At 37.0% G+C, this 16,849-nt stretch overlaps 1 protein-coding gene across 1 annotated transcript in view; it reads left to right on the top strand.

Annotated features, from left to right (window-relative positions):
* Positions 1–16,849, top strand: part of RSF1 (remodeling and spacing factor 1) — a gene marked incomplete at both ends in the record, with an annotated part of 130,086 nt that overhangs the window by 76,071 nt on the left and 37,166 nt on the right. Inside the window, one exon of the mRNA XM_084250502.1 lies at positions 12,728–12,882. Coding sequence (XP_084106628.1) covers positions 12,728–12,882 — 155 coding nt within the window. The remainder of the gene's footprint in view (positions 1–12,727; positions 12,883–16,849) is intronic.

Below are 16,849 nucleotides of genomic sequence, written 5' to 3'. Positions count from 1 at the left end.
CTGCGCGCCATGTGGGACCCTTCTCCGGTGGCCGGGGAGCAGCCGGGTATCGAACCGGCGCCGCAGAGGCCGCGGGCAGCTTCGCAACCCAGCGCTCAACCACTGCGCCACCGGGGAGGCCCCCCATAGGTTGAGTCTTAACCCCTTGCACCACCAGGGAGGCCCAATACCATTTCCCTTTGATCTCTTTCAGAAGATCAGAGGAAAGGGAATACTTCCTAATTCATTCTCTGAGGACAGCATTAACACCAAAACAAGATAAAGACATTGCAAGAAAGAAAACTATAGGCCAGTATTTCTCATGACTTGAAATGTAAAAATCCTTAAATATTAGCAAATGAAACCCAACAACATATAAAAAGCATAATACGCTACTACCATGTGGAATTTATTATAGGTATACAAGGCTCTTCAGTATTTAAATTAGTCTAATTTGTCACATCAGCTGACTATAGGGAAAAATCAAAATTCATGGGAGTAAATATAGAAAACCAGTTGACAAAAATACAAGCACCAACACATGATTTTAAAAAAACCAATAAACTGGGAATAGAGAACAATATCCTCAACTTGAGAATGAATAAGTATAACAAAACAAAGTTTACTGGGCCTCCCTGGTGGCACAAAGGGATAAGTCTCAATACTATGAAGCTATCTGCAGCCCCTGCAGCATGAATTTAATCCCTGGCCAGGGAGCTGACCCACATGGCTCAGCAGATCTCTCCTGTCTCATCCCCTACTCCCCTCAGCAGTGTATTTCACTCAGTCTGACTGTTCTGCTCCCTTCGGTCTCTGGTGAATCCTCTCCCCCACACCTCCTGCATCTCTAGCTTACACCCCAGCTCTTACGTGCATAAATGGATAAAATCTTTAAAAAAAAGTTTACTTAATGGGGGAGAAATAAAGCTTTTCCACTAAGATCAGGAACAAGACAAGGATGTCTCCTCTTATCATTTCTTTTCATCCTCATTGTAGAAGTTTCTAGTTAATGCATTAAGACAAGGAAAGGAAATAAAATATATACAAAATGGAAAGGAAGAAATAAAACTGTCTTTGTTTGCAAATGATATGACACATATATAGAAAATCTAAAAGAATCAACCCTAAAATTCCTGGAAACAATATGTGATTATAGCATGCTGGTTTATAGGATACAAGATTGATTAAAAAAAATAATACCATCAGTGAACATGTGGAATCTGATTTAAAAACACAGTCGGAACACAATATTGTCAACATATCAGGTCTTCCCAAAATAATCTATATATTCAATGCAGTTACAAAAAAAGTCCCAACTAGGGCATGTGCCTTAAGAAGCTGCCTGAGAGAGATGGAGAACTGTTTGGCAGCAGAGGTGCTGAGCTGGGCTGATGTTCCCTGCAGTGCTCAGGTAGGCTGGGTCACGAAGTACTGAAGCAGGGCAAGAGGAGCTCCCTGGACTTGAATTTGCTGGAGCTTCCCAAAGGCAGTGTGAGGACCCTTACCTAGGGGAGACCCTGTGAAGAAAGATAACACATAACTGGTCCCTGCTGCCTTTTCTCAGGAGAGGGTAAAGAAAGACACCCAGCCCTCAGTACTTCTTTCAGAACAGTGGCTAGATTCATGGAATATACTTCAAGTCAATGTGAGAAATATTACTCATCCGTTCCAGAGGAAGGAGGGGCAGCCCATGTCCATCATCACAGAAGGAAGTGAGAGCTGCACTTGTGCTCGGACATAGGGGATGATCAGAGAAAAGTCACATCACTTGGTGTTGGAAGCAACTATCAAGCATTGGAGTATGCCCTAGAGGCATCACAGTCTACTGAGACCATCTCTGTGGACCTCTGTATAGAAATTTATCCAGGTCACTGTAGGTGTAAATGACTTAACTAAGAAGATTCACATCATCATACCACTTTTAAGTAGCAAGAACAAAGCCACCGTGTTTACACATTCTTCCTGCTTTTAGTGCTTCTTGTTGACAGTCAGCCTTCCTGGAAACTCGAGTTTGTCTCTTTCAGTGCCTGGTTTAACCTGAAAGTGTAAAGGTCCCCCCACCTTTCGGTAATAATGTAATGGTGCTGTCTGAACCACTTTTTGCTGCTTGTTTTCCAAGTAAAGGTTAATTATGATAATAACGGGAGAGATCTGGAGATGAAAAAAATCTCAGCTACTTATTTTGTTGATACTAACTGGTTTTAAAATTTATGTGTAGTGGCAAAAAAAAAAAAAAAAAAAGCCAGCACAGTATTGAAGAAGAAAGACTGACTTTAAGACTTTGTATAAAGGTACAATAATTTAGACAGTGTGTCAAGGACAATTAGTGAATAGACAAATGAATCAGTAGAACAGAGTCGGGAGTCCAGAAGTAGACCCTCATAAATATAATCAGCTGATCTTTGAAAAAGGTATAAAGGCAGTACATTGAAGAAAAAAGTCTACACGAGTCTATTGCTGTACTAACTAGACGCAGTTTAGAATCTCCAGGAAATTAACTTAAAATGGCTCACAATCCTACACGTAAAATGGAAAACTATAAAACTCTAGGACGATAACAGAAAAAAATCTGGGTGACCTCAGGTTTGGTGATAACTTTTTAAATGCAGCACTATAGGCTTGAAATAAAGAATGATCAACTAAACTTCATTAAAATTAAAAATTCTGCTCTGTGAATCACATTAGCAATATAATGAAAAGACATATCAGTCTATTAGAAAATATTTATAAAAGACATAGCTGATAAAGGACTGTTACCCAAAATAGAGAAAGAACTCTTAACAACTCAACAATAAGAAAACACCTGATGAAAAATGGGGCCAAAGCCATAACAGACATCTCACCAAAAAAAAGATGTACAGATGGCAGATAAGCACATGAAACGATGTCCCATATCAAGCCATCAAGGAAATGTAAAATTAAAAACAAATACCACTACACACATGTAAGAATGACCAAAACAGGCCTCCCTGGTGGCTCAAGGGGTTAAGACGCAACCTATGAAGCTGTCCACAGCCACTGCAGCATGAATTCGATCCCTAGCCAGGGAGCTACCCACATGGCGCAGCAGACCTCTCCTGTCTCACCCGCTGCTCCCTTCAGCATTGTATTTAAGTCGATCTGCCTGAAATACACTAGTCCCCACTCTATCTCTGGTGAATCCTCTCACCCCTGACACTTCTGGCCTGTACCCCAGTTCTTGTATGCATAAATAAACAAATCTTTAAAAAAAAAAAAAAGAATGACCAAAACCCAGAACACTGATAATATGAAATGCTCTCGTGTATGTGGAGCAACAAATTCATTGCGGGTGGGAATGAAAAATGGTACAGCCAATTTGGAAGATACTTTATTTTGTTTTTTAAGATTTATTTATGCATGTAAGAACTGGGGTACAGGCCAGAGGTGTGGGGGGTGAGAAGATTCACCAGAGACTGAGTGGGCAGCAGAACAGGCAGATTGACTGCTATACACTGCTGAGGAGAGCAGCAGGCAAGTCAGGAAGAGTTCTGCTGCGCCATGTGGGTTGCTTCCTGGCTGGCTGGGGATCGAACTCATGCGTATTAATCCCTTGCACCACCAGGGAGGCCCTGGAAGATATTTTAGTGGTTTCTAATGAAATTAACCATAAGCTCCAGCAGTTGTGTTTTTTTGTATTTACCAAAGGAGTTGAAAACTTAGGTCCGCACATAAAACTGCATATGAATGTTTACAACAGTTTTATTCATACTTTCCACAACTTAGAAGCATCTGAGATGGTCTTCAGTAGGAATAACCTGTGGTTCATCCAGACAATGGAATATTATTCAGTGCTGAAAGAAATGAGCTACCAAGGCATCAGAATAAATGGAGGAGACTTAACAAGTGAAAGAAGCCAATATGAAATGAGCTATATGGTTTAAACTGTATGACATTTCTGGAGAACAGTAAACTATGGAGACAGTAAAAAGGTCAGTGGTTGTTTGGGTTAGCGGGGAAGGATGAATCAATGAAGCAGAGAGGATTTTTAGGGCAGTAAAACTACTCTGTGTGATACTATAGTGACATTCATGTCAGTCAGCCATAGAATGTACAACACCCACAGAATGTACAATCACCCATAGAATTTACAACACCAAAAGTGAGCCCTAATGTAAACCATGGACTCTGGGTGATAATAATATGTCAGGGTAGGTTCATCCTTTGTAAAAAATATTCACCTGTAGTTGAAGATGTTGATAGTGGGGGAACCACTACATGTGTGAGAGCAGGGATTATATGGGCAATTTGTTTACCTTCCTCTCAATTTTGGTGCGAAGCTAAAACTGCTCTAAAAATAATTGACTCGGGCCTCCCCAGTGGTGCAGCGGTTGAGCGCTGGGCTGCGAAGCTGCCCGCAGCCTCCGCAGCGCCGGTTCGATCCCCGGCCACCAGGCGAGGGTCCCACATGGCGCGCAGACCTCTCCTGCCGCCCGCTGCTCCCCTCAGCAGTGTACTTCGGTCCTTCTGCCTGCTCTGCTCCCCGCTCTGGCTCTGGTGAATTCTCTCACCCTCCCGCACTTCTGACTGTACCCAGTGCTTGTATAAATAAATAAATAAATCTAAAAAATAAAAATAAAAATAATTGACTCTATTAAAGTGGGTTAATGATATAATAGAATGAAAATTAAATAATTTTATTGTTTCCATAATATCACCAGTCTTAAAGCTTCTGTTAACATAACAATTTCCATTTCTGTTTTTGTAAAATTAACAATGTAAGTGCATGTGAGATTGACAAAAATAGAAAGTATTTATATAAAGAATTTTTAAGTTTAAACAAGATTTATTTAGCAAATTACTTACAAAAGAATAACAGTAGTTAAATATTATTAAACCATATGAAATTGCCAATACTTGAACATTTAACCTGTATGACTTAACCATTCTAATAGGTTTCAAAACTAAAACTGTTTAAGCTCTTTAATGTCTCACTTGTTCCAATTAATTTTCAAAACAGAATTGCCATGGGAAAAAAGTATTTGTCAGGAATGAAAAAGATAAGCAAAAAATAAGCACTACAGTGTGGCATTATTTGGTTATTAAGAATGAGAGAATTTTAGCAAATCTTAGATTCCCTTAGGTGATTCTTCAGAACTTCAGAGAGGGTCTTCTGAAAATGCTTTTATATCAGGTCTGCTAAGGAAGATTAAATTTTGATGCAGTGTGCAATATCATTATTCATCATAGAACTCCCAGTTAGAGATGTCTGCACAGCCTTGATGCAGAGACAACTTAGTCCTGGGTCTTGCAGATTTGTTTTCTTCTCCTTTAGCCTCTCCTCTCCTACAGCTATGCTCCTCCAGATCTTCAGTTAGGCCAAGAAGCATCCTAGCTTGATCCCTCTCTTTGTATTTATTGGAGCCAGAGGTATTGGAACATTGCTATATGTCATGGGCCTGGCTTGGTTCAGTCCACATGTCATTTGTGACAAAGAAGAACCCAGAATCCTGGAACAAATTTGATCTCAATGTTCAATACAACTTCTACTCAGTAAATGTATTTGACAGCAAACTGAAGAAAGAAGGTCCAGACTTCTAAATGCATTATTTCACTAGAAAGCTGCTTAAAATGAAGGTCTTCCAAATGCAGTCCTCATAATTTTGCACTTAACCTAGAAGTACTTCCCCTCTAGATGCATGAAATCATGTTGGTGTTATTTTTATGTTGGGGCTTACACTATTTATCTGACACAGAGGGGAGGGGAGAAAGTCCAGTTGAAATTAATAGTGATGTTCCAATTTACCTCCACTGGAATGACTAAAATGGAAGTGACTTACAGTACAAATGTTAGCAAGAATGATGAGCCAACTGGAACTCTTACACTTTGTTCATGGAAATGTAAAATGGTACAACCATTTTGGAAAACAGGTTGATAGTTTCTCCAAATGTTAACCCTTTGCACTCCGCTGTCCCCTCTCAGGGGACATCGGAATTCTAGCATATCACTCGGATGTCCCCTCTCAGGGGACATTGCAATTTATTAGTGATTACGGGGAATTGAGTTATTTCAACGCAACTTTTTGAGACATGCATGTTTCCCTGAAGTTTTATCTTGAAATGGCACAAGAAATTAAATCAAAATATCGTAAAATTACTAAGCTATATACAAGAAATGTCAGCGGGTTTTGTGTTGGACAAGAACGTGAGATGTGTGCTCACGACGGTCCGAGCACTTCGCGACGCCACTTGAAAAGAGCGATAAGGGGAGTTTGTAGAAGAAAGGTTGGTTTTCGAACATAGCGCGCACTGTATAGTGAGATATATAATTACAAATAAACAAGTCTACATCTGGAGGAAAAGATTTTCAAAGCTGAGCTCATTTTGGTTTGAAGCTTCGAGCAGTGCACATAGATCTAACGAGGAGAAAATCGGAAAAGTGATTCTTCTCTTAGTGAATAAATTGTTTGGTGAAAGCTATTTTGGTAAATTTCATCTTGTCAGTTAGTAATAACAATTAGAAATTTTCAACCCATGCATTTATTCATATTTTTTATTAGAACAATGGCAAAGCATCCAACCACGAATGAGTCTCATGACACAAGTAGTAGTGACGATGAGCTCCAGATAGACCTCTATACAGACATGTCAAACATGCACTAATCAGCCTGCAATGCATATTGGGGAGTGTTACAAAACTTCTTATACTGTACAAAATTATAAACAATAAAATACTGGTTTTTTTGCAAATATACATTGCTCGATGTCACCCAATTCATATAAGTCCAATATCATTATAATACGTTACTTGGTTCCAAAATTATACTAAATAATATGAGGGTCTGTATTGCACGTTTCCGCTGCAAAGTAGCGTCGAGTACCTGGTAGCCAATGTCCAGAGTGGTTCGGAGTGCAAAGGGTTAAATAAAAACTGTTAGCCTATGACTCAACAGTTTCAAGTCTAGACATTTGTCTTAGAGAAATGAAAACTCTGTTTACAAAAACCTTGCTGAAGAATGGTCATAGCGTCTTTACTCATAATAATTCATATATATATATAGATTATTACTAAGCAATAAAAAGAAATGAGCTATGATGTATACTATTTGGTGATTTGTCTCAAAAATGTGTCAAAGAAACCACAATGCTATATTAGATTCCATTTATTATGATTTTTGGAATTAATGAAACTGATCTGTGGTAACAGAAATAAAAACTTTGGTTCCTCCTTGCTTTTGTTGGAGAATAAGGATTTAGTAGGACTGGACAGAGGGGAATTTTCTCTGCTGATATATATGGATCTTTAAAGAAGAAGATCTTTAGAGAGATGTGGAGTATATGGATGGGTGTATGCATTTGTCAAAATTAATGATTAGACCACTTAAAATCTGTTCAAGTTATATGAATTATAACAATAAAATATTTTAAGACTTGGTAACAGTTTGACTATAATTTTCCTTTTCTTTTTTTTGTATTTGTTTTTGGACAATCATTTTTAAAAAGCTAGAGTCTAAATAGTGTATACAATTTCATGTGCCCATCATTAGAAACTCTGTGAAGACATGCTGCTACTATAGCACTGTAATAAAGATGGTGGTTTCTGAATTCAGACTGTTTGTAATTCAGTTCTTCAATACATATTAACTGTGACATTAAGGCAAATTATTATACCTCATATCTCTCTGCATGTCCTCAATTTCCTCATCTAAATAATGGGAGCAATAATACCTATTTAATTGGGTTATATTGAAATCATATGAGCTGGTTCATGTAAAACTCGTGGTGTAGAGTCTGGAATATAGTAATTACTAAGGTATCTTCTATATTTAATACTGCTGCTGTTGATAACAGCTAATTAATGCCTTTCCTAAGTTTCATGGTCTTTATAAAAAATGCTTTCACGGGCCTCCCCTGGTGGCGCAGCGGTTGAGTACTGGGTTGCGAGGCTGCCCACAGCCTCTGCAGCGCCAGTTCGATCCCATGCCACTGGCGAGGGTCCCATCAAAAAAAAAAAAAAAAAAAAATGCCTTCACACTCAGGTGTCTTTTTTCCAAGTACTTATTTGGAATTAAATGAAAAAGATGAATATTATTGGTCAACCCTAGAATCACATATTACAAATGCTTACTAAAGACTGACTATATTCATACTGTTTGTGCTTTAGAAATGCAAAGAAATCCATTCCTGAAAGAGCTATACATACTGTGGAAGAGAAAGATACAGGGAAATAATAAATAGTGTCATGTCATATAATTTGATGGTTTATCATCCTAGCATGCGTTGAAGGAACCAGGTATTTAACCCATACTTGGTAGAAGATGGTGCCTATGCTTGACTTTGCTTTTTTGTTTGTTTTTGCTATTTCACTTTTTTTTTTTTTTTCATTTACTCGGACTATTAGATGAATTGCTTCTGAAATGTATAGTCCTTATCACTTAAACTCTAAATAACCTTTAGGAAAAATCATATTCCACAATATAATGGTTTGTATTGTATATTACATTTAACCAAAGTCTTGATTAACTTCTGTTACAGATGGGAAAATACAAGAGTTCAAAATCTCCTTGTGTCAGTATCGGTCAACATGCACTAAACTGAGCTGCTGACCTTTCCGCCTCAACATATATGTCCTGTCTCAGTTAACAGCAGTCATTTCATTTGCTCAGATCCCAAGCTTTGGAGGTTGATCCTTGACTTTTCTTTTTCTCAGCTCACATCCACTCAGTCACAAAAGCCAATCCAGTCTCTGCAAATTGTACCCAGTATTGATCATTCCTTATCCCTTTTATGTTTTCATTCCATGCTATCAGGCATATTTTAAGTTTAGTGGCTTTCCCACAAAATTGTACAACCATCACCATTGTAACTCCTTGACATTTTCCTCACCCTAGAAGGAAATCCTGTACCCCATACTCCATACAATAGCAGTTTTTCCCATTCTCCTTTTCCCCAGCCCATGACAGTCACTGGTCTACTTTCTGTTGTTATAATTTGCCTATTCCCTGCCATGTCTTTTTCTTTTCTTTCTTTTTTTTTTTTTCTTTTTTCTTTTTTTTGTGGGACTCACCGGAGGTCGGGGAATGAACCAGCACTGCAGAGGCTGCTGGCAGCCTCGCAGCCCAGCACTCCACCACTGCGCCGCCAGGGGAGGCACCCACCCCCACCATGTCATTTAAACAGAATTGCATAGGTGGTCTTTGTGTATGACTTACTTCAAATGTCATGTCTTCATGGTTCTTCTATGTAGTATAAATTAGTATTTCACACTTTTTTGTGGCTGATATTCCCACAAATGGGTATTACACCTTTATCCCTTCTATGCTTTGAAAGAGTAATTGGAGTTGGCCATGGGGGACACATTTCAAACTGAGAGAGCAGATGTGCAAACACCTGACATCCTAAAGGTACATAGTATTTTGGGAGGAATATATCTGATTTACTAACCTGAAGGAAATGTTTTGAAGAAAAAGCAGTAGAGGGACAAAGGGCAAACACAACTGGATCATTGTGAGACTCCATAGCCTACTCTAAAAGTTCTTGTAGATACTATTACAAGAAATTTGGCTATAATTTGAATGTTTGAATATATTTTAAAATTCCTTCTGAGTTGTTCAATTTTAACATTAAAAATTATTTAGCATAGTAAATCTATTTTTTTTTATTAATGAAGTACTGTTGTTTTACATTCTAATATTTTGATAATATAGGATTTCTCCTCTTAGGTGTGGTCATCAGAGCTGTCCCACCACCAAAGCACCTATAGTCCTCCACAGTTGTCTGTTGTGCTCCCCACTCACACCTGCCCCCTTGCTTCTCCCCTCTGAAGCCTCAGATCTGTGGTCAGTTTTCAAAGATTAGTTTTAATGTTTGTCTTTATCTGGCCTTTTGTTTGGTTTCTCTATATTCTGCAATAAGTGACAACATCAGGTATTTATCTTTCTCCTTCTGACCTATTTTGCTTAGCATGATCTCTTTCAGCTCTGTCCATGTTGCTGCAAATGGCATGAATTTATCTTTTTTTGATCACTTCGTAGTATTCCATTGTGTATATATACACCACATCTTCTTTGATCCACCTAAAAAGTTTGTTTCCATATCTTGGCAATTGTAAATAGTGTTGGAATAAACATAGGAATAAAGGTTTCCTTTCAGATTAGTGTTTTGTATTCTTTGAGTAGAAACCTAGGAGTGGAATTGCTGGGTCATATGACAGATCCATTTTTAGTCTTTTGAGGAACCTCCACACAACTTTTCAGAGCACCTGCACCAGTCTGCATTCCCACCAACAGTATAATGGAGTTCCTTTTTCTCCATACAGTGGTGGTTTTAGTTTTTGTTTTCTTAATATGGGCCCATTCTTACTGGTGTGAGGTTATATATCATTTGTGGTTTTGATATGATGGACATTTTCTCATGTGCCTTTCAGCTTTCTCATCATACTAAATGTTACTGCTAAATCAAAGAAGGAAAAATCGAAAGAGCAGTTATTTTCTATATTTGTATAATAATGACATTATGTTTGTATTGTAACACAGTAATCAGGTTAAAAGCCTTTTAGCGAGATATTTTAATAAATGTTTCTACTAAATTCCTCTATTGCTTAGAGTAGTGGAAACAATTGGCATGGACTTTTTCTAGCAATATTGAATCTCTGGAAGATTTTAAAAATGTATATTGTAAAAAGGTTCAATATATTCTTCTGTTCCCAGCATTATTTCAAAAATAACAAATAGATTGAGGCACTAATTATGTATGGAATTCTCGATTCAATATGAGAAGTAATAACATTAAGTGTCTAGAACCTTAGATTAGAAGAAGTTTGGGGTAATGAAGGTAGGAGACAGGAAGTTGCCAAAAATAAATGTGTTTAACATTTCTAGGTTTTCATTTTCTTTTTTATAAAGTACCAGTGAGGACCTTGAAAGAACATCTGTCATGAGCTTCTACTGTTAAATTATTAAATATTAAATAATTCTAACCTGTTTATTTGATTATGTGTGCTCTTATGTTATCTATAACGTGTTCATTGACATGTACAATAAATGGTTGCCATTTTAAATTCTGGAAGATCAATGCAATTTTATTACTTTCCTTAGGAGGCCAATGTATAATACCTGAGAATCTAGTCTTATATGTAAGGAATCTGAGGCCTAGTGAAGATCATGATTTGTCCAGGGGCAAATGACTACCTAATTTAGGAACAGGTATTCCATTCATTTATTAAACAATTTTTTAGACTATACTTCATATGGCAGTAAGTTTCCTGTTCATAAGCATTAGAGAATTAACTGGGATGAAAACAAATGGGGATCAGAGGATAGAGGCATAGCAGATGAGAAAACAAGTGATTTCCTCTTGATGCTGACTATGTTGACTCACAGTGCATAAACAATGCTTTGACATACAGATGGGATAATCGTGGTGCTATTAACTAAGTACTGGCCGCTCTAGAATTAAGTCTATCAACTCTGAGTCCAGGGTTTCCTTTTTATCTTCACTTTTACACATTGCTTATCTGACTAGGACAGATGCTCAAACGAGTTTTCTTATTTGTCAGTGCATTTAAATTGACCTTGATACACCTCTGGTTTGGGTAGTAAAAATAGAGAATTTATAGATTAGAATCTTACTTGTTTGAGGTTTCCTTGTATTTTTGATTCAAATTGAATTTCCTTCCTGTCGTTTTTAATTATAATTGACAAAACAAAATTAGTAATCTAAATCCTTATATTTTGAACTTTATCTTCAAGCTGACTTCTTGCCATAATATTCAGAAAGACATGGATCATAACTTACTAACAATTTCAAAATGTGCTCTGAAGGTGGAAAAGAATTCTTATTTTTAAATGCATCCAGAATTTGAAGAAATGTTTCTTTAAGCAAGTTTTGCACTGATTTTGTATTCCTTAGAGACTGTATAATAATATAAAGAGTAGATTTTTATCTGATTTTATTTATTATTAGATTCAACCACAAATAAACTGCTGCTGCTCTACTCAATAGACATAGTAGTCATAGAGTCGTCTTTGGAGAGGAGAGGAGTATATTTTAATCTGTATTCATTCCCAATACTTAGTTACCAGTGTTTTGAATGTTCTTTTTTATAAATATTTATAGATATAATTTTTACATCATTGTTCATTTTTGTACAATGTGTGCTTGTATGCTTTCTTCTCTCAAGTGTAGTCCCTGTAAAATTCCCACCACCAATTCACCCGTGAACCATCACCACAGTCCCTTGTGCTCTTCCCTCCCCTGTTTTGATCCCTCTGCCTCCCCCTCCCTTGCAGAATATCTCTGATTTATAGTTGCCTGCTAATTTTGTTTGTTTATTATTATTTTTTTCCTGATACTTTATTTGGTTCCTCTATATTCCTCCTGTAAGTGAAACCATCTGATATTTTTCTGTTTCCTTTTGCCTTATTTCACTGAGCATAATCCCTTCCAGCTCCATCCATGTTGTTGCAAATGGCATGAGTTTATCTTCTTTGATTGCTGAGTAATCCATTGTGTGTGTGTATATACACACACACCAATATACTCACACACACACTAACACACACACATATATATACACACACACCCCACATCTTCTTGATCCAGTCATCTATTTTGGGGCATGTGGGTAGTTTCCATAGCTTACCTATTGTAAATAGTGCTACAATAAACATAGGAGTGGATGTTCTTAATGTATTTTTCTTTTTTCTAAATTTTGATTCCTAATAGGTGTTATTCCGAAAACTCTTCAGAAAAGAAAACTTTTCATACTGTCTTTTTTTCCTTTGTTTAGAAATAGAAACGAGTTGGCTGAGACTCTTGCACTCCTGAAAGCACAAATTGATCCTGTACTATTGAAAAGCTCTAGCCAACAAGACAACTCTTCCCGGGAAAGCCCCAGCTTAGAGGATGAAGAAACTAAAAAGGAGGAAGAAACACCTAAACAAGGTTTTTTTTGTGTGTTTTGTTTTGCTTTGTTTTGTAATTTCTTCTCTTCTTCCATTCTTCTTCCCTAGTACATAAATCTGAATTCTATCTTAATTTGAAAAATTGCATGCCTTCCTGTAAAAGGATGTTGATTTCTCTTTAATTAAAAAAAATGGGAAGGGGGCCTCCCTGGTGGCGCAAGCTCTCTGAAGAGAGCTTGAGCGCAGCTCTCTGAAGCTGTCTGCAGCCTCTGTGGTGCAAATTCGATCCCCGGCCTGGGAGCTACCCACATGGCGCAGCAGTCCTCTCCTGACTCACCTGCTGCTCCCCTCCGCAGTGTACTTCGGTCAGTCTGCCTGTTCTGTTCCCCCCTCTGTCTCTGGTGAATCCTCACACCTCTGGCCTATACTCCAGTTCTTGTAATCATAAATAAATAAATCTTTTTAAAAAATAGGGAAAAAAAAAAACAATTGAGTACTTTGCTCTTATATGGAAAATTTGAAATTTCAAAATTAAAAATTTTCAGATCTCCAATATCTAATCTTTTCCTAATTTAAGAATGCAAAGATACTTAATGAACCCTTTTTTAAAAAATTGTGGTAAAATAATACGTAACATAAAATTTGTAACTAACCATTTTTAAGTGTGTAGTTTTGTAGCATTAAGTAAATTCACATTGTTGTGCAGCCATCTCCCTAGCAATCTCCAGCGTCATATTCCACAATGGGAACACTGTGCCAGGTAATACCATTTCCCCATTTTCCCCTCTCCATTCCCTGACATCCATCATTCTACTTTCTGTCTCTATGAATTTGGCTATTTGAGGAATTTTTTATTAGAGAAACCATACCATATTTGTTGGGACTAGCTTATTTCAATGAATATAATTTCTTTAATATTAATCTGTTTTATAGCATGTGTCAGAATTTCCTTCCTTTTTAAAACTGAATAATATTTTGGTGAAGGTATATGCTACAATTTTTTTCTTATCCGTTCATCTTTCATTGGACACTTGCATATCTAGTACCTTTTAGCTATTGTGAATTATGTTTCTTGAATCTTGCTACGGGTGTACAAATATTTGGTTGAGTCATTGCTTTCACTTCTTTTTGGCATATGCCCTGAAGTAGAACTGCTGGCTCAGATGGTAGGTTTTTTTTTAATTTTGAGGACTCTGCCATATTCTTTTCCACAGCTACTACACCATTTTACAATCTCACCAGTAATTCATTAAGGTTCCAATCTCTTTGCATACCACCCATGACTTGTTATTTTTGTCTTCTCTTTTAAGAGCTATCCTAATGGCTGTAAAGTGCTGTCTCATTATGGTTTTATGACTAGTTGTGTTGACCTCTTTTTTGTGTACTTAATAGCCATTTGTATATCTTCTCTGAAAAAATATTCAACATCTTTCCCCAATTTTGAATAGGGGCTTTGTTTTTTGGTTGCATTTAACAGACTCTGAAGTCTATGATAAGTATAATTATTAAACCTGATTTCCTGACTGAATTTTCTATTTTGCCTTGGCTAAACAGATCAAATCTTTACCACTTTAGAATAACAGAGCTATGTCGTATCTTTACTATTAATATTTTTTGTTGATAAACATGACAGGGAAAGAATTTACTTTCCTTAAATTTTCTTCCTTTGCTTTTAGTTTTCTTCTGTTATTCAATCAGAAGCAAATAGTGATACGTTCTCACCTTATTTGCTGCTTTGAAAGAACCATTCATAAGGTCATTGTGTAGTGCAGTCATTGCTTAAAACTATTATATTATGCTTCTTAATGTAGGATACAGTGTCCCTACATATTAAGCATTGCTTTTCACAAAAATGCTGATTTTTGTACTTTTTGACCAGTGTTGTTAGGATTTCAAATTTTTGTGTTAGAATTTTTTTTTAAAGATTGATTTATACATACAAGAACGGGGGTACAGGCCAGAGGTGCGGGGGGTGTGAGAATTCACCAGAGACAGAGTGGGGAGCAGGACAGATGGATTGACTGAAATATACTGCTTAGGGGAGCAGTGAGAGGACAGGAGAGGTCTACTGAGCCATATGGGTCACCTCCCTGGCTAGGGATTGAACTCATGATGCGGATTGCTTCATAGTGCCAACGCTTAACCCCTTGCATCACCAAGGAGGCCCCTGTGTTAGAATTTTGTAAACCAAATTTTTATTTGAAAAATTCTTGTCAAGTATTTGGAAAAAATTGCAGGTAAAGCTTAATAATTTTAAAGTAGTCTAAACTTTCTATTTAATTTCCAGAGTTTTAAAGTTGCATTCCAAATGATTAGTTCTATGCTTAGACTCAATATTTATTAATGTGCTCATGACTTCATATCTGTTATTAGTCTCATACACAATTAAGATCAAGGCCAGAGTGAATACAAATTTGAAAAAGGGCACAGTAATAGAAATTTAAGAGGTAACTATTAGGAAAACTTAAATTTGACACTGACTTTGAAGGGAGACTCATTGTGTAGTTTAAATTTAGAAGACTATGACCCAAACAATTTCCTTGGTAAATTAATCCTCTTCCTAGTATTTAATTTTAAAATTTCATTGTGAGGCCTTATAGTTGAAGAGGAGGAATTTCAACATTAATAACAGCTAGCATTTATTTGTTGGGCACATCCTGTTTTCTTTGCAATATACCAAATGCAGCATATGTGTTTTCATTTAACCTTCATAGCAACTTTTTAAGGTAACTGCTGTTATTATTTCAGTTTTACAGATGAGCAAATTGGGATATTTATAAACTTGCTCCAAGTTGTATATAAAGTGTCAGAGCCTAGATTTGAACCCTGAACCTTGTAAAGCCTGTGTTCCTTAACTATCTAAATCTATAATTCTCAAACTTTAATATTCATGATCTTCATTTGGTGACCTTTTCTAAATACAGAAACTGATTGACTAGTTCTTGCATGGTGTTGATCCACCATTTTCACAAGGACCTTGATACTGCTGCTACTGCTGGTCAAAGACCCACACTTTGAATAGAAATGGTATAGAGGCAGTCTTCTCTTGACCTTGGAAACTAATACAGCAGAGACTTTGATACAAGTGTTTTTTAAAATATTCATCACAGAATGCTGATGTTGTAACACTCATCACAATCAAGAGAAAGTATGTGGCGGAGGACATGGCTCTAAAGATTAGAAGAGGAGTGGCAAGATATTTCACCTTTGGTTTTTTCCTTTTCTGTTTCTCTTTATGTAACAGCAGAATATTTCTCATTCGTTAATTCGGCAAATACAGAACTGTGTCTGACTATGAGCCGAACACGATTTTAGGCATGGGGTTCAGGAAACAAAGCATACACAAATTCCTGCTTTTGTGAAGCTTATATGATAGGGACTTACAAATAACTAACATCTGGGTAGGGGAATGGGGAGCACCTGGGACGGTAGTAGCGGATTGTGGGTGCTTTGGTAGTGGGTGCTTTGGTAGGTGTGGCCACCCCTGAGGGGAGAAATTCTATATTGTCAAAATATAACAAAGATGTAAAACAGTGGTGGTTCTTCACTAATATATTGTGTGTGTGTGTGTATAACATATATTCCAGTTACTAGATTCCAAGGACTTTTTTTGGAGCTTTATATTTATTAGGTCATCTAATCTTCACACACTCCCTATTATATATTACATTATGTTTACTTTTTATTTTTTTCAGATCAGATTAATGAAAGGAGGGGAATTTTCAGTAATTTTCTTGGGGTCATACAGCCTGTTTGCAGTATAAACACAAACCAAATGCAGACAGTATTTCTCCAGAGTCTGTATACATTGATGTTGTGTTTGCACATAATTTGTGGGAGTAGATAGTTTTATTCAGCTCCCAAAGCCCTGACTTCTCCATCATGGCAAGACCAAAGAAACATAATTCTGGTTCATTGTACTCATTGCACTTACACATAAACAAATGTTTTGGGTGGGGAGTAAAGTGTGGAGAGGTAGAGCTGGAAATAACCTTGGATATAACCTA

This window comes from Talpa europaea (genome assembly GCF_964194135.1).
Source record: "Talpa europaea genome assembly, chromosome: 1".
NCBI lineage: Eukaryota > Metazoa > Chordata > Mammalia > Eulipotyphla > Talpidae > Talpa > Talpa europaea.
This window is presented reverse-complemented; position numbering and strand designations above follow the sequence as displayed.